Source organism: Camelus ferus, chromosome 5 (assembly GCF_009834535.1).
Source record: "Camelus ferus isolate YT-003-E chromosome 5, BCGSAC_Cfer_1.0, whole genome shotgun sequence".
Lineage (NCBI taxonomy): Eukaryota > Metazoa > Chordata > Mammalia > Artiodactyla > Camelidae > Camelus > Camelus ferus.
The window spans coordinates 30457048-30482732 of NC_045700.1; the positions used below are offsets into that span (position 1 = coordinate 30457048).

At 40.3% G+C, this 25685-nt stretch overlaps 1 protein-coding gene and 1 pseudogene across 3 annotated transcripts in view; one reads left to right on the forward strand and one right to left on the reverse strand.

The window, feature by feature from the left end:
* Positions 1-25685, forward strand: part of LOC116663621 — a 544445-nt pseudogene that overhangs the window by 408340 nt on the left and 110420 nt on the right.
* CACNB4 (calcium voltage-gated channel auxiliary subunit beta 4) overlaps positions 1-25685 on the reverse strand; it is a 222156-nt gene that overhangs the window by 23025 nt on the left and 173446 nt on the right. For 2 of the 3 annotated variants that reach the window (XM_032479434.1, XM_032479435.1), the window contains exons 5-12: positions 20805-20935; positions 19619-19695; positions 18099-18118; positions 17795-17875; positions 16296-16354; positions 8391-8500; positions 3090-3241; positions 1268-1363 (exon numbers count right to left, since the gene is read on the reverse strand). In XM_032479434.1, coding sequence (XP_032335325.1) covers positions 1268-1363; positions 3090-3241; positions 8391-8500; positions 16296-16354; positions 17795-17875; positions 18099-18118; positions 19619-19695; positions 20805-20935 — 726 coding nt within the window. The remainder of the gene's footprint in view (positions 1-1267; positions 1364-3089; positions 3242-8390; positions 8501-16295; positions 16355-17794; positions 17876-18098; positions 18119-19618; positions 19696-20804; positions 20936-25685) is intronic. The other variant, XM_032479436.1, reaches the window with a different exon arrangement.

Here is a 25685-nt window from a genome sequence, read left to right on the forward strand (position 1 = left end):
TGACTGTGAGGATTAGAGAGAATCTATGTAAAGGATCTAGCACAGCGTCTGGCCCATTGTAAGCATCTAATGAGAGGATGCACTGCCTGTACATCCTTATTCTTACCTTGTCCTCTTCCTGCCTGTACATCCTTTCATTCATTCAATATTTCTCATGGACCTGATATGACAGGAACTTGAGATACAACAGTGAACCAGACCAGCTCAGATCTTTACAGAACCTGACAGATAGGCATGGCATAGTGCAAAGTACATCCAGTAATTACAACAGAAACACTTAGGTGCTTATTGTGTGCTGGGCACTGTTCCAAGAGCTTTACCACACAGTCACTCATCCAGTCTTTACACCAATCCAGTGAGGGAGGTATTTGCTCAAGACTACATAACTCGGGATGTAATCCCTAGTGTGGATGCGTGGAGGATGTGAACCCAGGCAGTCTGGCTCCAGAGTCTACACGTTTAACAGCTGTGCTATGTTGCCTCTCTAAATATCTGGATTGGATTTTATGCTTCCACAGAGCATTAATGATCCTTACACACACATATGACAAAACCTAGTGAATCGAATCAGTTGGAAAAGCAGTTATTTCCTTTAGAGAAACACAGGCACAGAAATAGTAAGTCAGCCGAGCAGGTGTAGACAGTGATCAGCCTCTGCGGACCCACATGACAGCAGTCACCTCCCTGCCCCCACCTCCTCGCCATTTCCTTGGCTTCCTGCTCAGCAGCTGTTTGCTGGCAACGGCACTAGAAGAAAAGTTGCTATAATATGGTTTGTCACCTGACTTAACCCTGACCTTTTTACCTGCTATAACCACAGTGCTCTTCTAGTGCTAAGAAGTTCTTAACTTTCAGTGTCATAATCTTCTACACCTAGCGGAACTTTCTGGCAGAAAAGTTAAAGGAAAATCAAATCAGTATGTTTTATTGGTTCTTTCCTTTTCATAAAAGTGTCCACAGGACTGGGTTAAGTAGTTTGCTGAGTGTTTGCAGGGCAATCAAGGTAGCAGTAAGGACATTGGACCCTGGACACTAAGTTCATGTCTTGTGACGTGGCAGACGCCACCCAGTCCTGGATGCCTGAGCAGCCAACACGAGAGCAGCAGTTTGCTCCAAGAAACCCTCTAGGTTTATGACAACATACCATCACCACGACATACCATCTATAATAAGAATGACAATGTTAATATATGTTCAAACAAAACAAAACCACCAACCTCTCCTAACCAGTCAAGAATGAGCATGACAAAAAAATGATTGTACTTACTGGGGGGCATTGTGCAAGTTTATCAGCTGCAACCAGTTGAACATTTAAGTGTTTACTTTGGGACTTTCCTCTAGATTTAATCAACCGCTGTAAAACCTGATAGAAGAAGACATGAATCTGTGATACTTTCAACTAGTTGAAAGAAAATCAAATAAACTAAGACCTTTTTTCATAGTCTGTGTAGCCCTGAGTATTAAAAGAAAGAAAACATAATGTGACAAGTCATATATATAAATTCTGTAATGACATCATCCATTTATACTGGCTTTCAGTTATAGTGGATTTGATATGTTCATCCTATTCTCACTCCATGGGAGGTCTTGGGATCTTGTGTTCTCGCCCTACATTTTACCCAGAGATTTCAAAGAAAGCCAGCTCGTAAAAGTGGAGGAACTGATCTGTACCAGGTCGTTTATGTCCAAATTCAGTTGAGTTCTATTTTGGTTCACTATCTCAATGTCAGATAAATATCAGAGTCATTTATATATTTGACCCTTTTTGTCATTGATAATTATTAAGGCATTCCAGTCTAATCTTACATGAACAGAATGACGTCATAATAGAAATCTAAGCAAAACATTTGCACTGGCGTACTGCTACATATAAACCAGTGATACACCTATGCCTTTTGGGCACTGCTGTAACTGCATTTTTCCATATACTCCCTTTGCTCTTTTTTTTTTTTTTTTTTTTTTTAGCTGAAATAGGACCCTTCCCCCAAAACAGTACTAATCTATGAGGCTTTATGCTACCTTAGCACATATGTCCCCAGGAGTCCCAATTCCTGTACTTATGGACCCCATGGTGACAGGGACAGGGGTGAGAGGGGTTGAAATCTATTCCACTGCAGGGAAGGGAGCCTGAATCCCCTTCAGTTCTGGGTGAAAAAGACTCCAAGTGATTAAGACAACTTCAATCCATTCTAATGATTCCCAAAAGCCCTGGTTTGGTCAGGATTCCCAAGCTCATCCTGCACAGAACCAGTGTGTGGAGAGATGGAAGGCTAAGGAGGTCAGAAGGGTTGGGAGGGGCACATTCTCCACCTGGGAGAGGAAACCACTGTTCTGGATGGAAGTCGAATTGGCATTGAAGCATGAAAATGCACTCTTGGAGGCATTGGAAAGAAACTGATTGTTAAGGTAGTACCTCCCAGGGGTATCCATTTCATATTAACTTTTTAGGACATCATCATATTTTAAAGTTAAATAACAACCAAGTCTAAAGAGACCAATATGAGGCTGTCCACTTTTATTTTTATCTCCCCTGTTAGCAGAAAGATACACGGCAGATATCCCATTGTGCTCAATCACAGAATACCTCTATTCCTTGAAGAACCCAACCTAAGCACAAATGTAAGGATCTATAATGTTTCCATAAGAGATTTTATATGGTGATATTTGACTTTATATATGATAAATATAGCTCTTTCTTGAACTATGTACCCTCTCAACTGAGGAGAGAATATAGGTGATAAAAGAATCAATACTACCCAAGAAATTTACCAAGATAGACCCTAAAGTCTCTGAAAAGCCAGGCTTGACTTTTCCTCACCTTTCTTAGTTTTTTGTTTCTACTATACTCTTGCATAACCACCTGGTTTGGGAACTGCAATAGACAGTGAGCTTCTTGATGGAATAGGCTACTATTTATTTGCTGTCTCAAAATTTCTAGAACCTGTACAGAATAGGTGAATTAAAAACTGTGCTCATCAAAAAGGGTCTCAACATGACATCCTCCTTGCCCAATAACAAAAATGCACAGAGCAAAGAAAATTTCAAAAGAAGCAAGCTTCTCATTCTTAAGACAGAAATGAACTCATTACCTTTGGAGATGAGACTTTCACATGAACAATAATTGGTGCTAAAGAAGTCTTTATAAGTTGTGCTGGGTGATTGATGGTGTCTGCATCAAGAACAACCAGTTGCAAAGATCTTGCCAACTCAAAGATTCTTTCAATTTCACTTTGCACTTCCGCTAAAAGGAGAAACAATAAATAATAGGTCATGGTTATTTTTTTATTAAATAGTTCCTATACTTAAAAAGCAGTACCCCCTTTCAGATGTTTGTCTATGTTGCAAAACAAAACACATTGAATTTTCATAGTCCTATCTAACTTAAGGTCTTTTCTAAAGAGAGATGGGCTGAGCGTGGCATAAAACCAAACGGTGGGAAAAATTGAGATGGCTCTCTTGATTTGCATCTTACACTCATTCTAGTATTTAGCTATTTATATAGCTATGTTGTTTTGGACTCTGGTTTTGTTCTAAAGAACTTTTATTTTAGCTATAGAAGTTGAAACCACATTTTAGGAAACAACCGAAATACATGTGCAGAGCAACATCACATGAGAAGAAAGTTACACTGAAATATGTCTTCTGATCAACAACTTATATATTCATATTTCATGAATATGTTTTTAAAAGCCTCACAACTCATCGGTTTGGACCAATATGCACATTTCTGTATCCCTGTTAAATGTTCTGGATCTTCTCTTATAACTAGCATATTGCTAAGTCTTCATTCAGCTGTTAGAGCCAGTGGACTTGTTCTAAGGCATAATTATTTTCAATATCAAAAAAAAAACTATAGGCAATTATATTAAAGTGCCACAGTGCACTTAGATGCAAATCTTTTTAGCCAGCTGTAATAGTCAACTGACCTGAATCTGTGTGTGAACCTGGTCAAACGAAAAATCTAGTTATATTCACCGTCCAAAGCAATTCAGATTTTTTAAAGCAAATATTTAAGCTAATTATCTACAAAAACATAATATGGCTTTCTGAAATATAAAAAGCTTTTAATATATACTTTATAAATCACCTGATTTATTGGTCAAGTCCAAAGACTGAGTTAGAATATTTAATTTTCAGAGGGATGATCTTGTTTTGTTTTTTCACTTATTTTTATTTTTATACAAAGCTACCTAATTTAAATGATTTCAAAGATGACCTAGGAAAAAAGCTGATGTTGCTCTAAATGTCCTCATTGAAAAGAGTTTGTACCAGAATCCCATGATTTGTTTTGCTTATCCAGGATAAATTCAAGTTAATGTCACCCACCAAAACGTTCTCCTTCCATAACCAAACAGATTGACAGGGTGTGTGGGATCACAAATACTCAAGACTATCCTGTAACTCCACTTTCTAGGGCTTTGCATAATAGCATAAAATTCTTCCCACAAAATCACCGATGTTTGATGCATGATCTATACTAGAAGTATGAATTTAAAGAGTCAACATATTGCTCAGCAGAACCCAGTAGAGGCTGCTCAATTCAACTTCTGACTCACAACATGTTCTATGATTTCCCTCCTGTTATAGGTTGAATTGTATTTCCCCAAATTCATATGTTGAAGTCTTAACCCCTAGTCCTCAGAATGTAACCTTATTTTTGAGATAGGGTCTTTACAGAGATAATCAGGTCAAAATGAGGTCATTAGGGTGGGTGTTAATCCAATATGACTGGTGTCTTTATAAAAAGGGGAAATGTGGAGACAGGCACGCACACAGGAGAATGCCATGTGAAGATGGAGGCAGAGCCTGGGGTGACACTTCTACAAGACAGGAAAGCCAAAGATGGCCAGCAAACCACCAGAAGCTAGGGGAGAGGTGTGAAACAGATTCTCCCTCGCATCCTTTAGAAGGAAGCGACCCTGCAGATCCCTTGATCTTGGACTTCTAGCCTCCAGAAATGCAAGACAATAGATTTCTGTTGTTCAAGCCAACAACAACAACAACAAAAAGGCAACATATCTATCATTTTGCATCATATCCAATACCAATGGCTGAAAGATTTCCTGGTGCTCTGAAAGATGACTAGATTTCACAATATCACTGTAAAGGATCTGGACAATTTGGCTTATTTGCAAAATTCTGAAATTATAGTCTACATTTGTTAGTAATAACAACATACTTGTCCCTTTTCTCTCGAATGTCAGAGCAGTTAAAAAAGAATTTTTTTATGAGAGAAGTTTGGAAAATAAAGTTTATTTTTATTCTAGCTTCAGTCTCAGGATGTTGGGGTACGTTTTTCTTTCTTTTTTTTTCCATTAAACTGCTGTGGTTTAATATAACTCCTGCCTAGGACTGCACTAGAATAAGTTTATATTGCTTTAAGCTTCAAATCTGAATATAGTATTTTCTGAAGTAGCAAAAAAGCAGTGAAGGAAAGAGACTGCCCTGGTACAAAGAACCCTTGAGGCACTTTGAGTCTCTGTGTCAGTAATACAGAAATACCTGGGCCTTATTTACTTTGCACCAGCAATGAGGTGAGTGTGGTGTTTGACCAGCACAGAGGGCAGGCACACCTACTGCTTAACCAACACAAAACTTAGGCAGTGGGCATAAGAAAAGAGGTGCTCAGGCAGAGCAGGCCAGGAGGCTGCAGAGGGCTACACTATATACTGGAGTCATACCAGTATTTGGACTATGTATATGGACTGCAATAAATAAATTACATGTGTGAGGAAGAGATAGACACATTTATCTACACAGCTCATTTTCTTAAACCCAGCAATCTTGATGATCCTGGCTGATTCATCATGATCTTATTCCAGGCAAACAGAGCTCTGAGAAATCATAGACTGTGGTCCTGCAGGGACCTCAATGACCACTGCTATAACCTGACCACAACTGGTCTGGACCAACCTCGCTCCGGTATCTCTGTCACCTGTGATCTTTCTTATATCCAAATGCTTAAACTATTTCAGTGGCTCTCTATAGCCCAAAGTAATATTTCCCAACATGAGTAGCCTGGAACACTAATCCCATAAGGTATCCTATGGGAAGAAGGGAGTTTTCTGCAAGAGAAATATCACATACCATAATGGTTTGTCTTAGAATTTCAAATGTGCATTACCCTTTGTATCTTAATGCCTCCAACATGTCTTGCAGTGAAGAAACCTGAAACTAATCCATAATTTCCAAATTTATTCAAAAATGGAAAACATACTATCAGTATTTTTTTAAATTAACATTTCATGAAATCTATTTTGGAGGTCTCTTTAGCAAGGCACACTAGAGCCCTAACATACTGGCCTCAGTCTACTTTTTCAGTCTTTCCCGTTGCTCTCAAATCATGCCCCCCACTTCCTTTTTTCTAAGCATGCTCTTCACAAAACTACTGGCTTCTCAACCACACAATGTTTCTCTCTCAATGCCTGTGTACATTCTTGACTTCCCTGAAGAATCAGCTCAGAGACAGCTTCTGTGACATCTTCTGAGATACCTCCTACTCCCTACCTTTCTTTACACCTTTAGTACTTTGCTCATAATTCCATTATCACAGAATATTTTAACCCACTCTCCCTTCTTTCTGTTTGCCGATGGGTAAGATACTTTGTCCTGGTTATGCTTATACTTCCTAAGTGACAAGTGTTTGACAAACATTTGACAAACATTTGATGAAAGAATCTACAAACGTGCACTAACAAACAGACAAATGGGTGTAAGGGGCTCACACAGTGGTGATCATAATAGGTTACCATTCAATTAACTCCAGTGATGGGTATATGACTTCACTGAGTAAAAAAGAAAACCTGTGAACGGATTATCTTGTTTCTTCCTCAATATTTAAACTAACCCCACCCCAACCACTCCACTGACTCTGGAAACATAGATTATATGGAATGACTTCAAAGGAAAATCCATGAAACCTTAGGCTGGTGCAAGATGTTGAAAAAGTTGGGCAACCTCGCTTATTCTTTGAAGTGTCCTCTAACCCCTCATTATACATCAGAGGAAGGACTGGTTAAAAGTCAAAGGCACCGAGAGGAATGGAAAGGAGGATGGAAAACAGGAGAGCAGAGAACAGATGCTTACTTGAGAAGTCTTCGATCTGATTTGGCATCCTTGTCACCTGTGATATATTACTTTAGTCAGTTACCTAATTTGATTCATCATCATCAACTCTGCCATGATTACTCCTGAAATTCAAAATACTGTGCCTTTAAGATGGTTTCACTCTGTACATGGAAGGCTCTAAATACAGGACTAAAGAAGGAACCACCAGTGCCTGGGATCTTGCCCTCACAAACGCTAGCAACTGCCCCACTTGGTATGTTTAGCATTCTTTCACAAAGCAACCATCTAACGAACATTTATTGAGCAATAACCGTGTGCCAATCCCGGGCCAGGAATAGAGACAACACTAGTCTCTTTCCATCTGCACAATTCTTGGCTCAGGGTCAAGGCAGAACCTTCAGTGGACTCTTGATGTGGTATTTGGCGTGCAATCTATCTTGGAAATCCTAACTGAAAAAAAAAAAAAAGTTTTCTATCATCTATAGAACTCCTTTCAGCAGTTTTAAAAAAATACAGTGGCATAGACAAACCCTGTCTTTCCTACTCTGCCCATGAGGAAAAGGGCAGTAAAACAAGTTGCTCTCAGAATGTGAATGCAAAAGAAAGTTATGAGTGGACTATACCACTCTGGGCAATCACAGAAGCCACCAACAGGCTTCTGAGATGAGTGTTGTGATTCTCTGCAGCATGGACTCACTTTTGTGGACGGTGAATCCATCTGCCACAGCCCTGCTCATACATGTTTGTTGGGGCTAATCAGAGTGTTCTTTTCTTCTCCATCATGGTGAATTTCAGGATGCCTTCTGACTGGGGTTCCAGGAAAGATACGCTTAAACTCCCTGAATGGCATGAATGGTGGCTGCTACTTCCACTTACAGATGTGACTATATACTGGGTACTACCAGCTAGCAGCAGAATCAACACTAAAAACACCATCATCCGACTTTCTTCTAAGAATCTGAGAAAGCCGAACATCTCATTTCCTTTCATGTCAGCTGTGACTCAGGTATGACAGATATGACAGAGAAGCTTGGGTGAGTGGAGATGAGTGGTTTCACGGGATTAGGCAGTAACAGACCAGGAGAGCCTATGAGGATTCTCCCTACCTGACTACTAATTAGCTAATTAATCAGAGCTGAGAGAAAGGAGGCCCAGGCTCCTGCAGGACTCTGCTCCCTAACTGTGGCTGGCCTTCTTGTCAGTTAACCAGTCCTTCCCCATTCAGAATGGGGAGCAAGTTGGAAAAGACATTCACAAGTGCAATGTGTGTCATCCCTGTCTGAAAGCACAGCTTGAAGAAGTACCACATTTGAGCATCTTACCTAAGCTGGACCGAGTGTTCGAACGTTCAATTATTGCTCTCTTGCTGGGATTATTTAGGACAGACCTCTTAGCAAGAGAAATGTCAGCCGTCACTCTTGTTATTGATATCCTATGATAGGAACACAGAACAGAACAAGCCAGTGAAAATGTTATGGGGCTCTCCAAGTGATTTATAACCGCAGTACTTAATAGCCCCTTTACACACTACGGTGCAACCACAGTATAATAAACATTGGCCACAAGTATTTTAAACAGGCTTTGGCTAGTATTAAATTACAAGCAAAGCAGAACGGAGGAAAGTTTTTGGCTGTTTAACAACAACAAAAAAAGACTCCAGGAAAAACGCATTCTTTCTCCAGCACTGTCTGCCTTGCCATTCTCTTTATAATGAGCACCATGCCAGGAGGGAATCGAAACATATGAATAAACCACTCTCTTTCCAGGAAGCAGCAATACAATTTCCCCACAATTCACAGTTGATTTGCTCTTGAACAAGACCTTCAGGAACTACAAACGCTCTGCCCTGTTGTGTCCGTGCTGCTGGTCAAAGGGGGAAATACTCTTCATTTTGATCATCAAAGACAATCAACCAGTTGATAGCTATGTTGCATTCCTAGTGCTCAACAGTTAACTCACGACACATGAAAGTGTTCTGCCACAGGCCCAAAGGAATGTTTCATTTCTAATAATATGAAAAATATGACTTCTTTTCTGCAGGCACAAGTTTTTTCAGCATATTTGCATATTGCTTTGAATGCATATGGTGGGCAGTAATGACGCTAATTGCTGAGGGCAATGTAAGGATTGTGCCAGGATTTCCACGAGTTACAAAGTACCCTGCAGTCACGCAAGACAAGAATAAATCAGAGACAATGCAAATGAATGGAGAGAGGAGTCTATTTGTATATGATTTAGCAAACGAGAATCTCTGGGACTTAATAGCTTTTAAATTCTTTATCTTAAGCTGGGATTGCTCCACCTCAGATAATGATCTACTTGCAGAATGCAAAGAATGCCTTTTTAAGCCAACTATTACCATCGTGGGCCTTTCTCTGTTCCTCAGAGCTTGGCAGAGTTCCAGGAGTAGACAAGGAGGATACTGCCCCTTCCCTTTTACACTCCCGGCACTCAATCCCCACACTTTCAAACTCCTTTCGAGGCTGGAGCAGGGAAGAGGGCAGAGTCATTAACAATTACTGAGTCATATGTTGTCTCACACCTATTTGGGGACAACACTGTCAGCACGCTCTGGAGACTCTTCACTTGACTTCAGTGACCTGAATCCTTGGGGAGAATTTAAAATAGTCCTTTTCATAAGTGGTTGTAAATCATTTCTTTAAAGCAAAAGGCTGTGCAAAAGTTCTGGTGCCATTTTAAAGCAAAACACTCCTTTTTTGTGTCGTATTTATTACTAAGCTATAGATGGTCCAGAAGTTTAAAATTTTTTAATTCTTTAGAATTTTTTAGGCCCTAATCAATTATTTGAGGCATCTTCAAATTGTCTTCGGCAGAAACCAAGAATTTTGCAAAATACCCCTGGGGCCAGTGAGAACATCAAATGGAGGCTGAGCCAGCCGGCAGGGCTCCAGCTTTCCCACCCTCCATGCCAGGCAAAGCTCAGCATCTCTGTTTTCTACATTGGGGCCTTATCTGATTTCTTTGTAAGAACTTGTTCAACTGCTTACAGACATTGGGAAACACTGGTCTAGTACAACTTCTTCATTTTATCAGGAAGAAAAGTGAGATGCAGAGAGGAAGTTCCACATGGTTAGTTTGAGTCGTTAAAAGCACAGGCCCCCAAGCATCAGGCCAGTGCTTCATGAACTGACTCAAAATTCTCTTCAGTTTTCTTCTCCAGCAGTCTTGAATCTCCAGATACAAGCCAAATCATCAAGCGCAGATCTTGACCACACACTGATTTGGTCAGGACTTAAATCAGGTTAAAGTCAGCGAGCCCCACATCTGAGTCTCCATCACTCAGATGGCTGCCGCACTTGAGGCATGAAATCTCATAGGTGGTCTGTGTGGTCATAGCTCCTATCACCTACAGAATAGGATGTGCTTGTTTATTTTTGTGTTTCTGGTTTTATTGTTTGTTGTTTAAAGAATGGAGTTGCTGGTTAGAAACAGTCAAGTGCCAGAGCAATTCAAATATATGACCTGGAAACAAGTGACTTGGTTGACGGACAGAATTCCACCTTCTAGAACAATGATTTTGGGAGAGTTCAGAGATTCTATTCTGCTTACATGAAAATCAAATTTTCTAGTTCTATACTAGCCAAATAGTAACTCTTGGTTCTTAAAACTTGAAAGGATTATCAACAGATGTGTACTCTTATTTTTTCCGGGTTATAAACATGCTTTTATCAAGTCATTTTCAAACACATCCAAAGTTTTACCAGAAAACAAAACATACATACACAAAAAAAGAAAAAAAAACCTGCTTCATATATTCCAAAAATAGAAAAAGGTATGGACAATAAAGAGTTCTTTTTCTTCTATTTGTCAGTAAAATACCAGCTAATTTGGTAATACAAGTTGTTTCTTAATAAAAATACACATGTATGAAAGAGCTCAGGGGAAGACAGAAAGCTCCAGAAACACAGCTTCAGTAGACAAAACAGGAGTTTTTATCTTCTATGCAAAAATGCTTACTATCATCAAAATCAGACACCAATTCCAAACTTCTTTTTTTGGTTTAAAAGGCTCCCGAGCAATGTAATTACATTCATCATCGATGCTATCTAGTTTCTATACTTTTTTTTTACTTAAAGTGATATCCTTTCTATGTCTGTTCTTGCTATATTCAGATCTTCTACTGTCTTTCAGCACTTCTGTGTATCTTGTTTGATATTCGTCTCTGAGAAGTTCCCTTGGAAACTTTTATGTGACATAGTGTCAGTAATTACTAGCCAGGGGATAAAAGACTAACAGAAATTCAGTTTCCCTGCAGACTGAGTATGTATCTCTAGATCTAGTAAATCTGAACCCTCATTGTTGCTTATTTTTGGTTTGGAATGCATCATAATTTCTGCAATCCATCATGTGCTATGAGTATTAGTTTTCTGTGATTTTTCTAGTACTCTCAGTTGAGATGCATTCATTAAAAAATAATTAGTATTTCCATGATGGTAATGGAACAGCTAAAGATCCTTCTACACTCCATCCTTACTACATCTAATATGCAACCCTGGTAGTATATTGTTTGTTTGTTTGTTTGTTTGTTTCAACTCAGTATTCACAAAGGAAAAACATTCCAAAGAACAGAACAGCACACTGTCAGGAGAAAAGGAATGAAAGGTATATGTAGATCTGAGTACTCTTCCTGGATCTTCCTCTTGCTGTCTGAGTGACCATGGACAGGTCATGCCATCTTCTGAGCATCCGTATCATAATCAACTATCTCACAGGATTGTCATTAGGAGCAAACCAGGTAATATATAAAAGTGCTTTCTTAAATAATCATTCATAGAATCCTATGTTGATAGGCACATATATAATGTATACAAGGCAATTATTGGAGATTTGAGACTTGAAGGAGACAGCTTCTTTATACCCTATTCTCAAAAGTTAGCAGTCTACCATGAACTCTCCCATTCCCAGAGTCCATGAAATGTATATGTATTTCGGGGCTGGGAGAATAAGGTCAGATAAGTTGTAATCAAAACCTGTTAATATAAATATTCATGTTTGGCATTAACATGCTCAGTTAATCATCTCTAGTGCTTGAGTGTCCCCAGTGAGATTGCATTTAAATAGAGAGCAGCAGGAAGAGATGATAAGAGGATGATACTGGTTACGAAACAGAAGGCATGTCTTGTTCTTGTCCATTTGTTGACTGCAATTACAAGTTGTTTACATTCTTCCACTTCTTGGCTGCTTTGTGACAGCATCAACTGTTGCTATTTCCTTTTATAGATAAATACTACTTCTTTGAGTCTCCTGAAATTATATTCTTAGTCTTCTTTCTTCAAATTCTTTCTCAAACCCTTTTTCTTTTTCTTTTTCTTTTCTTTTTTAAAGTGTTCCTTGGCTAATAGCTCAGATCCCATTTGTATGTTCATTGAGGATCTGGGGCCATGATCACATCACTTACAAAGTGTCCTATAAGTGCCAGAGAGCTGATCTGATCCAGTTGTCAAAAAGCCTAAAATTACAACTTTATCAGGATTTGAAATGATTAGCATAGGTCAACAAACTGCAATTGGTTTGACTGCTTGCTGTTCAGCCTATGAATGGTAGATTCAACCAGCTGAACAAACCTCATCTGAAAGGATGATCCCCGATGAATGTTTGTGGCGTGAAATGAAGAGAGAAAAGCTCCACGTCATTGTGCATCCACTGTGTCTCTGCCCGGCTGGTACCACTGTGGCAGCTTGTGAGGCTCACTAAGCTTATGATCTGTGCACGGGACCTGTCACTACGTGTGGCTATCCACGTGTACAGGGGTTCCCTTGGGAAGCATTTGGTATTCTGCTTTTCATTTTTCTTACACAGATTCTTGTTAGGCCTTACAATTAATAATAATAAAATTGTAAAAGTAAGTAGCTTTAAACTGACTCAAATCATTTCTTTTTCTTTTTCTTTTTTTTAATGGAGGTATTGGGGATTGAACCCAGGACCTCGTGCATGCTAAGCATGTGCTCTACCACTGAGCTATATCCCTCCCCCCGACTCAAATTATTTCCAAAGTATCATTAAAAGGTATGCATATGATTCTGTAATAGTCAATGCTGGAGTTTTAATCCAATTTGTTAAATTATTTTTTAATCAAGATCTGAAAAACAGTATTGAAGAAGAAAGCATTTTAGCCAATTTTTTTCTGGCATTTTTTGCTCTTTCTGAAAAAGAGGAGACTTTATCCTGACTATTTTGTCTAACCTACTGCATTCATAGCCAATGAAACATTGAGTAGGTTTCCTTTAGAACATATTGTTTATGCTGTTTTTCTGTGCAAAAGCCTGCTGTGTAATTGTTCTCTTGGCTGGTTTCAATTAAAGACTATGTGTTGTTTTCTCTCCTTTTATTAATTGTTAAAACACAGCACAGCAGACAGTCATGGCTCAAAATGTAAGAATATTCCCCACACCACAGACATGTCAGAGTCAATGTAAAGCTACAAGTAAATTTCTTCTTCCTTATCAAAGTCTCCATTTATGCTCAACCAATGAATTCATTATTGTTTTTCTGCTGCACTGGCCTCTTATAATTTGAAAGCAGGTCCACTCTCCTTCCACCTTTAATGTCTAGCTTTCTCCAACTCTGCCACACGTCAGATCTCTCTGGGGCTGAGTCTCTTTCTCCAGCTATTTCTTTGGCAGCTGCTGTATTCTTCCACACATCTCCAGACCCTCTGCTGTGCCATCAGACCCCAAGGGACACTTGGCACTGAAATTTTAATTCTACTTCTATTAAAACCATCTTCTATAGTGTATATAAGTGCTTGGTGAATCAGGTAATTGTACCTGATTCAAGAAAATCTCTGCTGTTACAATGAAAAGCATTTCCCCTTTCTGGGTCTAAGACTGAGGAAGAATCTCAGATTCCTCATACTTGAAGGCACTAATTAAGTTACTCACTTTCTCTTTGCTAAATTATAATAATTCCTTTCTTCTTTTCCATAGGTCCTACCTTCCAAACCTTAAATAACACTGTGGCTTTATAAGGAAGTTATGTTACAATCTAACACAAACTTAAGACGTGTATGGAGTGGCATCTGTTTGGCTCAAGGGCTGTTAAGGAGCCACAGAATAAGGCACTGCTCAGAACTTCCTCAAATAAAGGCACCACAGGTTAAAACCATGTGACTCCAAGCATAACTGAAGGAAGTGTGCGTGACTGAGCCAGGCACATTAGCTGCCGCCAACCCAGGGAGAGCGGCATGAGGGTAGGGGTTATAGCCCATGTCATCAGGAGGAAGGACCAAGACCAATATTATCAAGTTAGAGTCAGAGTTCAGCTGTTTCTTTGTAATGTTTTTTTTTAAGAACTGAATTCCCAAGAGCCAAAATTTTTCAAAGAGTAGTAGTAGTAGTAAGAGATTAGAATAAAAGGACTTTTATATTTCCTGCCAACTCCAACATTCTAGTCTTCAGTGCTTTTCACTTGTTTTCTTTGAAATCACTTCATTCTCTGACTAGCTTTTTTTTTTTTTTAAAGAATAGGATACAGGTATGGCTTTCTTATTAAGCCCTTTGTGTCTACTAGATCAATGGAGTAGACTGTTACTTGTTCAACAAAAATCTGTTTCCTCTTTCTCCTGGGCACATAGCTAGACTGTGCTTCCCAGCCTCTTCTGCAATTAGGTATGGCCACGGGACCACGTTCTAACCAATGAAATGTGAGGATCACTGTGAGTCACTTCCTGGCTCCCCTACCTACCAGTTCATTGGAGAGACCACCCCCAGGCCAAGGGTCCCAAGTGATGGCAGAACAAACTCTGCCCAGTCCTTCCTTCCCCTGCACTACCCACTCCCAGCTGAGGAACGTCTGCCTTACACTGTCATGTGAGCAATAATAAGCATCCATCACATTTGATTCATTACACATTTTGGGCTCTATTTATGAAGGCAGCCTGGCCTGTATTAAGCTATGTAGCAATTCACATAATGGCAGGGAAGCATTCTGATTTCTTAAACTAACATCTCAATTACTGGAGCTAAAAAATCTCAGTTTATTTTCTTTGTATACAGTTCCAGAAACTAACAAATATTTTTAACATAATTATCCAGACAGTTTTCCTTTTTTTTTTTTTTTTGGTGGGGGGAGGAGGTAGTTAGGTTTATTTATTTATTTTTAGAGGAGGTACTGGGGATTGAACCCAGGACCTTGTGCTTGCCAGGCATGCACTCTACCACTTGAGCTGTACCCTTCCCCCCAGACAGCTTTCCTTTTGACACGTATATACAACTTGTACTTAAAGCATTATCATGTTTGCTTTTTTCTTAAAATACCATATTTAAAAAAATCTATTTGTGGATGCTTTTAAAATATCTTCAAATACTTAAATATTTGGTAAGCTGGATGCATTTATCCATACTTCTCAGCACACACTATTTAAGTTTTCTTCATTTCTCATGCATCTTCAGGTATCTGCATGTGGCTATTTTTACATGGAGTGCTGAGCTTAGTACTTAGTATTGACTCAACATGGACTTTTTACCACTTCTCTGCAAAATACAGAAACTCTTTCTAGATATCTTTAAATGTCTTAAAACAATGTCTTAACAAAACTTAAATGACAAAATTATCTGATAGTTAAAGACTGAGCCATGTTGATAAAGACTGAACCATGTTGATAATGGTTAAAGATTGAGCCATAGTAGGATACATACAAAATAAACCAATAAAATAACAAGGTAATTTCTAATAAAACAAGCCCCAAACTAATCATCCAAAGAATTCTGAATTCCCTACAAAATAGCCATTTGGGGAGGTTTATGGTGAAAACAGTCCCTGCACTCCTCTTTCAAGGACATTCCGCACTTCACACCTTCACACGATACACATGCGCACGCACGCGCACGCACGAGTCCCAAGTGACACTCCCCAGCTTGACCAGCGAGCCACCATGTTTGTCAGAAATGCTCTATATGTTCATTTTTTTTTCATAAAAATAAGTTTGATATGAATTCACTAAGAAGTGAGAAAATAAAGACTAGCACATATATGTAAATAAAACAAATGGATTAATTTCCTTCTCAAGGTCCTTTTTCTTTAAGGGGTTGAATGCTATTCATCATAACTTCACATTTTTCAGAATGCTTTCATTGAATTCTCCTCTGAATACTGACTTAACTTGTAATTAGAAAACATCTGCAATCACTGGAAACATAGATCCACAAACCATCACACATGTTTGGTTAAAGGCAAATAAAAAGTACAAAAACATCTGTATGTCTCACCTCCCATCAAACCTGTGCTTCAGGAAATCAAACAGGGCTTTCTGCATCATGTCTGTTACCTTTGCAGAGGTGAGGGAAAAAAAAGAATGAGGCAAACACAGAGAGAGAGAGAGATAAGCCAAAAGTGAGAGAGCCGGAAGGGAAGGACACCCTGACTGAGCAAAGACCTTATCACAGCCTGTCCTCTGGTGGGGGCAGGACATGGCAGGTGACCATGGGAGGGGTTTGTCAAATTTAACCATTTGCACTTCCTAAATTCCCCTCTCCTCGGTTCTTCTCCAGGGTGTTGAGGAATGAACCAGCAGTGTCCACTAGACCCAAGGCAACTAGACCCTCATCTCTTTTTATGGCATAGAGCTGCCATCAGGAGACCATGGTGGGCTGGTTTTGTGTGCAGGTGCAAGCTGTCCTTGGCCTGCCTGAGTGGTGCCTGCCTCCAGTGGGGAGTAGCTAGAGCTCCTCAGGCCAGCCCTGGGCTCTGCCTCCTGCTGGTCTGTGCACGCTGGTGGAAATTCTCCATGTTCAGGGCTGGATTTCTATGGCCCACTCTCCTGTTCTTCCTCTGACAGTCCCCACTGAGAGGGGGAGGGGAGGAGAGGTGGAGAAAGGAGGGGGGAGGAGATGGATTCTTAAATCAGCCCCGAAGACATTCATTAATTCACCCAACAAATGTGCACTGAATGCCTCCTATGTGCCAGCCATCTTGCTCACCCAGTGGGAATGGGGCCTTGGAGGCTGCCCACCTTCAGATTTTAATGTCCAACCCCACTCACTCTTATCCATGCTGGCATCAAGTCAAAATGGCAACATCTGAAATGCAGTACATCTAAGCCTTTACTCTTTTCCTTCTTACCTGGTATTGCTCTATTAATCTCTGAAGGAGTTCATTAATGTCTTTAGTGGAGTGTTTTTTTTCCTTTAAAATAAATAAGCAGAGAAATGTTTGGTGGAACACACCATCGTCCTGAGCACCTAGTAAGGTGAGATATGTTGCTGCTTTGAGGGTTTAGGTTTGCTGGCATGTTCCCTTGTACTGTTCATACTCTTGTTTTTAATAGCAATGGGAACATTAAGACAAAGTCTTTTTCTTTTAATTTAATGCAGAGCAAACCTTTGACCAGAGCCTCCCACTATAAATATTTTGAGGGAGCTATTTTTTTATTTTATTTATTTTTAGGGGGTTACTTATTTATTTTAATGGAGGTACTGGGGATTGAACCCAAGACCTCGTACATGCTAAGCACACACTCTGCCACTGAGCTATATCCTCCCCCTTGAGGGAGCTATTTTTAAACAATGTAATAAGTGAAAGAAGTGTGCAGAGAGGGAAGAAAGAGCAAAGGGCCACGTAAGCCCCGCACTGCACCCCCGTCCTCACATGCTGAGGGCTGCCTTCCATTGGGACCCATGTGTAAGCAGACCCCGGGGAAGCACATGCCAACCGGCTGTCCCCTACGTTCTTGATCAAGACCTGAAGTGGAACAGACTCGTCTTTGTACCTCATAACCCTTCAGTGACGGCCCCACTAACACCACCGGACGCATGGATGGCACCACGTCGTAGGGAGGAATATGCTCCGTCTGAAAAAAACGATCGGACGCGCGTGACATGGTGACGAGAAACACACCTCCTCCACAGCCACAACACTCACAATCCTCAGGTCAAACAAGACATGATGACCGTAGGTCCCGCTAGGGAGACTCCTCCCTTATTTTATAGCCATATGGGTCACTGAAATGGAGCATCGCAGGCATGTGTGGATAGAAACCTTAGCAGTAGACTTAGAAAGGAAACGCCACTTACCACTTTTTGCTTCTGTTTTGCTAAAAGACAACAACGAGAACCGCATCAACATATGCAATCTGTCAATGGTAGCACACGAATTTAAAAGATGGGAGAATGTACTGATTTGTCCCCAGAATTCTCGTCATCTCACTATCACCCACTCTGCAGAGCACTCCTTTCCTATTTCATTCTGGACAGGCCAATTTTGAAGACAAATGCAAAAACAGACAACTTCCTCCCCATACGAATGACCTTAGATCCTGATTTCATGTTGGGTGGGGAGGGTGGACTTCATAACAACACTGGCTGGGTCATTGGTTGTTCCCCTGCTGGACACAGCATGCAGTGTGGCTGAGAGCAACTTGGACAAATGAAGTCTGACAAAAAGAAACTTGGAATAACAATTTGGGTGATCATGATCATTGCCTCATTCACCAGTTATTTTTAGATTTGTAATTTTGGTGAGGCAAAAGGAAACTTTGCAGTTCTTTATGTGTTCTTAAGTATTTCTGCCCACTTTCCGGAATACTGACACATTTTTTTCCTACCATGTTGCTCTTAACTTTAAGTTTATAATCAGTTATTCCTTTTCTTTCTTGTTTGTAATAGTGAAAAGCAGCAATGATCTAGATGTCCAACAAATGGGGATGAGTCAAAATATACTCAATATCTGATTAAGGGTGGTTTGTGGTCATCCATGCAGGTCCAGTCCAGCTGGGGGCAACCCAGAGACCTAGTCTGGTTCAGAACCTTGGAAATCAGGATTCACATGAACAAAAACCTGGATACTCAGATCTGTTCTGGCACCAATCCAGTTTCCTGCAGTTACAGTAGGCCAGGATAGATCTCGGACTTATCATTCTGAATGGGTAATCCTAGATGCACTAATGTGGCATCAACTCTGGCCAGAATAAAATTATCCTATAGGAGTCAGGGAATGTGGTGGAAGAAAAAAAATCCTGCTTGAATACTTCCACACTTTCTAAATGCACAACAACTCCTGACTGGGCCCCCACTGTCCCTTCATTACCATTAATTCCACGGCTCAGTTGTCTGCTGTCCAAACAGAAATGAGATCAACTGGCCCCACCCTCATTCTCTGCTTCAACCCTCCCAATCTCCACAGCCCAGGCTGTACCAATATATCATAAAGTTTCACATGGAGACTGGAACAGAGCACTTTCTTAAGCGTTTACAACTGTTTTTTTTTTTTTAACTTTTTAATTGGCCTTTGCCATCTTAAAGTCTGCTGGGTTCTTGGGTGGCATAATGAACCTGCTGCGGAATGATTTATACAATAGAGGGCAAGAAGATTTTACAGAATTATATTACAATGATCTGAATTTTTAGCATCACAAGTACCCTTAAAATCCAGTAAAATTACTATGGAAAGCAATTGTGCCGTGAAATGTTAAGTAGAAGAATCCTTAAATCAAGCCTTAGATTGTTCCCAAATTAGTAAAAATACCTGTATGTATGTTCAAATATTAAGAAAAGAATACATTCCATTAAAAAAAAAGTCCAACTAAAACCCTCACCTGTTGATGTGGGGGTTGCTCGAAATGTCCCTGATACCATTTCTCCAAGACTTGAGGAAGAATTTCCACTGGATTTCCTAAGATACAGAAAAGGAACTTAAGACTCATTCCCCAGATTCCTTGAAAATAGAACTTGTGAGTACAAAGCTTTCTTTGGCCTTAATCCTGCTAAATAATTCAAAACACACCAAGTCCTGCTATAGAGAAGAACTTCACGGATCTGTCCAAATGTTTTCTTTGACCTCATTTCTCAGAGAAAGTGGGAAACTAACTAGGACCTGGAAATATTTTGCAAAAGTATCTCTCCTAATTATTCAAGGCATAAATTCGGCAAAGGAATCACTAACAGGAATGTTCTTGTGAACTGCTTGCTTAACCAACACTGGTCACCAATGCACTAGCTGGATGTCGGACACAGCTCAATATGAGCCACAAGAGCTGGAAGAAGCACTTCTTAAAAGTAATTATAAGGGCATCAGAATTAAGAAGTGGCAAAGATTTAGTCACAAAGAATATTACGGATCAGAAGGGAAATTCATTGGCAGCGGTTTCCTTACATGGCTTTGGAAGCTTCCCTGGAGCCCACCCCGGCCGTTGGGAGCCCCCCCTCTACTTCTCCAGTGTCCCTCCCTTTTGATGCTTAAGTAGGTCCCCAGAGTCAAGACCATCAGATTTCTCATCTGGGCTTTGCCAATTACTAGTTGTGGGACCTTGGGCTTTCTGTGGCCTCTGCCATCTCCTGGGTGGAGATGGTACTCCTAGTCCCGGGATGGTATCGCATGTACCATGCTGTTCCATGCCCACTTGAAAGAGAGTCTCTGAAAGTTAACCAAGAAGAGCCCTAATGCCGGGGCAGGCCAGGCTCCCACTAATGTACTGAGAAAGGATACCCTCCGTGACTCTCATGGAAGGAAACCTGGGTTCCCAGGAGGGTTTGTTGAGGCCACAGAACAGTCTCCACTGCGGAATTCGTGTTGATTCCCAGGGTGTCAGGCTTCTGTACACACTGGGGAGAGTGAACCATCTGAAACCCCTTTGTGTCAATTTCAGAAATACTCTGCACACAGAAAAGTATCTTCTACTTTAAAAGCATACATTTTTAACCTAATAGGCAAACTTGAAAAAAATCACCTAATTTTCTTACTCTTCATCCCCCAAAAAATTTAGATTAGGGAAGGAACCTTACCCTCCGTGAAAACGTCCTCTTTTTTGCTCTTGCTGAATCCGTATGTTCTCCAATCTAAGTGGACTTGGGATGAAGCCAATCTCACAGCCTTCCTTCACGAGCCTTCCTATCCACCAATCATTGTTATATTTCTGGAATGCAGAAATAAAACTGCTATCAACAGTGATTCACTTACCTTCACATTTATTAATTAATTTCAGGGGACCAGAAGAATGAAACCCTATTTATATTGTATAATATTACATTCTATTGTATACACAAGCACTGTTTATAGCCTATTAAACTATAGTAGATACATCTGGGGGGTCCACAGAACAAAATGTACTTTTTTATCTAAAGTCCCAGGTAGCAAATCATTTAGGGTTTGCAGGTCATATGGCTTCTGTTGTAGCTATTACAATCTGCTATCGTAGCATGGAAGGCACCACTGACAATAAGTAAACAAGTAAGCATGGCTGTACTTCAATAAACCTTTTTTTTTTTTTAAATGCAGCAGACTGGATTCGGCCTGTGGGCCACAGTTTGCCAATCCCTGGGCTAAAGTCAGGTCCTAACCTTTGGATTCCTTTGGTCCTTGTCAAGACACCCTAGTCAATTCTTATGAAATACATTTTACAAGGATAAATATGCATCCATGTACTTAGAACTCTGGAAGACAAGATAGACAAGTCTGAGATGAAATACACTGAATAGTCTGATATTTGTCAAAAGCTTTGAGGTAAAAATTCCACCAGACTATCTGTAGTCTACTGTCTCTGGGGAAGAATTATAATCTTCCAATTAAAAATTTGCAAATCAAGGTCCATCTTACTACCTGAGGAAACAAAGCCTACTCTTAAAAAGGCTATTATACATATCTGGAATTTTGGAAATAATCTCCAAATGGCCTGAAGTCCAACAGGAATGTGTGGATTTCCACTTAAATAAAATTCCATGACATGTAATCGTTGGAAACAAACCCATGCAAAGGCTTCAGCCAATATGGGGTGAACATGGTCCTATTTGATGGGCCAGCAAAACTGCATTTGCAATTTTGGATTTCCTGAATCCTAAGGCAAAAGGCATATTTAATCCAAGCTGCCTGCCTCAAGGGAAGTTTTCAGGTAGGTAATTGCTAGAAAGCAGATATTCATCCTACTGTTTACATCCTCCAGAGTTAATTCCAAAAATTTCCTTTATTGTCTTGATCAATGTTGGGCAAGGTAACTCCCTCTCTTTGATCCAGAAAGTATCTATTGTTTTCAAAATGTAACTATACATGTATACTGTGCTTAGCTCAGAGAAAAGTAGAATTTATATGTATATGACATTGACACATTGTGAAGGAGGAATGGGTGATTTCGTTGAATCATTGCAGCATGAAATTCCACGTAACCTTGAGTAATTCTGAGTAACAGCCTCATACTCAAAAGCAAAAAGATGAGATTTAGGGATTTGGCCTTTGTTACGCACACAGCTCCTACACAAGGCACATACGGCAAGCAGTCTGAGCTTGCACTGAAGAAACATGAGTTGACTTAATATAAAATCATCACCTATCTAGGTCTTTGTTTCTCTCATCGTCCCACCTTTTATTTCAGGATACCAAATCTGTGTATTTTGGAATTAACAAAAGGCAACGGGACCCTTTTAGAATCTTTGGTGCATAGATCTGGAATTTAAATTTTACTGCAGTGGGGACAAAGCAGACAATGAGTCATAGTTTCCTATGGCTTAAGTTATTCCTGAAATCAAGTCAGCCCACTGGAACACTAATTTACTAAGTGGTACCCGGAAGACCTTAAAGGGGTTCCTGAAATAGTTAATGCAACTTCCCAAGATGTTTTACCTTACTTCTAGGAAACGGCCAAAGCACAGTGAGAATGTGACTCATCGCGAATGAAAGTTCTTTGAGCTACTTGAGGGAAAGCTGCAATGTCCCTCCAAGAGCTTAAACGGTCCGTCATTTAGTGTACGTTATAAGGAGAACTGCAGCTTTTCTCTGCGGTTAAGCTTTTCATTACTGAGAAAAAGGCTTAAAACAGAGCACACGAGATGGCCTTCTAGGTGATGGATGAGAGGAAAGACTGCAACTCGATTACAGAAATATGTTCATTTGTGTTGCTGTTCTGGGAGCATGTGCCAGCTTTCTGGCAAGGTCACCTTATGTTGTTTCAATCCTTCTCATTCTGAGTTCCCCCAAATGATTAGCATTTTCTCTTTCTAAGATGTTTCCTTATCTGATATTTCAAGATCTGACAACAAGTGACTCTAATCCACATGGGATTATCGGCTCAATACCATAACTCAAACTGCCAGACAGGAGAAAGTCACTGATCAAGGAGCACATAGATCAAAAAGCAACCAACAGGACAAATGGAGAACACTGATGGAATGGAGGAAAGCGATACAACACAGCAAGCTGGGGATGCTGGTGTGAGTAGTGCACACGGAATACATGAGAACTTCTTGTACCTTTTAAGTGCTGTTTCTCCTTGGAAACAATGGGTATGAACAACTAATGAATATGGTTTGGTCATTTTTTTTCTTTTTTCTTTTTTGTATTTAGGTACTGGGGATTGAACCCAGGACCTCATGCATGCTAAGCACATACTAAGTTATACTCTCACCCCCTGTTTGTTCATTTTTGATGGGAATGGTGAGACCAAGTCAACTTAACCAATCAGATGCCAGAGCACATGTCTGAGGTTGAGTCCTTGTCTTCTAGGCAAATATGGGTATCCCCACTTCACACAAAGTGGACAAAGCAGAAGCCATCAATTCGATGCTGCCTCAGCTTCTAGTAACCAAGGCTCTGAGCTGTCTGTGCCTGCACTCACCTTTTTCCTGCATAAATGAATAAATGTTCCGCTTCCTATCAAAGGTCTGTCCCCTCCACTTGGGGTCTAGATCCCACGCTTCCTAACTATCAAAAGCTTCACTCCTGTGCCTCTCTGTCCTTTCATATCAATCTCTCTCTCTCTCTCTCTCTCTCTCTCCCTGTCCCTGACTTCCAGAAAGAGAGATTCTGGGTTAATATCAGCATGAACAGATAGGTGCTCTGATAGCTCCCATCTTGAAAGAAAACCTCTTTTGACTTCATATCCTCCTTGGTCTACTGCCTGGTCAGTGTCAACTCCCTTGAAAGCATGGTCTATGCTTGCTAAATATACTTCCTAACGCCCCTTCTCTCCTCATCACACTTCATTTGGCTTCCATTGCCACAATTCCAGACAATGATCCCAGTGACTTCCATGCTGCTGACCACCATGTTTCCAACTCAACGTCCACTGCTTACTCCTCATCTTAGGTGACATGTCACAACATTGGCCACAGCTGGCTGCTTCCTCCTTTTGGGCACTCTTCCCTGTTGATGTCCATGCACTGCTCTGTCCTAGCTTTCTCCTATATCTTGGGCTTCTCCTTTTCCTTGTCTGTTGAATCTTTTCACGTACCCCACTTTAGCAGGATAGAATCCTTTGGGTTTAATCCAGAACTGTCTTCTCTCCTTCCTCTACTCTTTCTTTAGGTGACTTCATTCATTACCACAGCTTTAAATGCCACCCAGATAAACTAATGATCCAAATTTATGTCTTTGGCCCAACCCCTTCCTTTGAGCTCCAAATTCTTATATCTAACTTCCTACCTCCTATCTCCTTTGAGATGTCCACTTCCCAACCTCCTTTCCCACCTGTCCTCACCCAGTCCTAGTCATCTCTCTCCTAGTTGCTCAATTCATAAACCTTGATTTCCTTGATCATCTTTGATTTCTTCTTCAATCTTAGCTCCTACAAGTGGTCCATCTAGCATCCTTCACTGAATTTCCACAACATACCTCAAATCTGTCTGCTTCTCTCCATTTCACTGACACCAGGCTGGCTCAATTCCATTAGCTCACCTAGAATGGTTCTAATGGTCTCCTTGATTTCATACGTATCCCACTCCAATCCACTGTCTCTACAACAATCAGAGTAGCCTTAAAAAAAAATTCAGTCCACTCCTCTACTTTTAAAGCCTTTAGTGGCTTCTCATTACATTTATAATAAAGGCTGAAGTCTCACCATCATCTTAAGGTCCTGCTTGACCTGTGCCCTGCTTACTTCCACAACTCTGTTTCCTGTTACTAGATCCGTGGCTCACTGCATTCCAGCCATGACATTCTTTCAGTTAATTGATTGTGCCAAGCAATTCTCCTACCTCAAGGCCTTTGCACATGCTGTTTCCTCTCTCTAGAAGTCTTCTTGCTCATTTTAAAGTTAGCTCTTCTTCATCCTGCAGGTCTCTGCTTAAAGCTCACATTCTCAGAAGGGCCTTTTCTGATCACCCCTATATTTAAAAGTATATAGCCCCCGCCATCCCTATCTTTTAAGATTCCCAGCAGCTGGTTCATTTTTTGCCCACAAAGCATTCACAATTTGAAATGATTTATTTATTCATTATCCCACTGGAATTTAAGCCCATGAGGGAAGGGATTCTGTCTGCTTTGTTTATAGCTGTCAGACAACATCAGTCAGCCAGTATCTGCCAACATTAGCACATACTAAACGCTCAAGAACTATATCTTGAATGAGTGACTAAATAAAGGAACAAATTGTAGGACTCATCTGGGTCACACAGGCACAGTGCAAAGACACTGAGATATCTGTAGGCATCCCAATATTTGACCTACTTGCTATCAAAGAGGTAAAATGTTAAAAATGTATATGTCTCGGTGTCACTAATGCAATTGTAGAATGCAGAGGTTTAAAAGTCAATGATTTTCAAATTGTTCTATATTTCTGTGCACATCTCATTTGGGACCAGAGGGTACGTGCAGGTATCTTAGTGACATTAAGTGAGATGTTTCTATTGCTCACATTCCTCAGGCTCCTCCATTCTCTCTTTTCATTTTATTGTTCCACC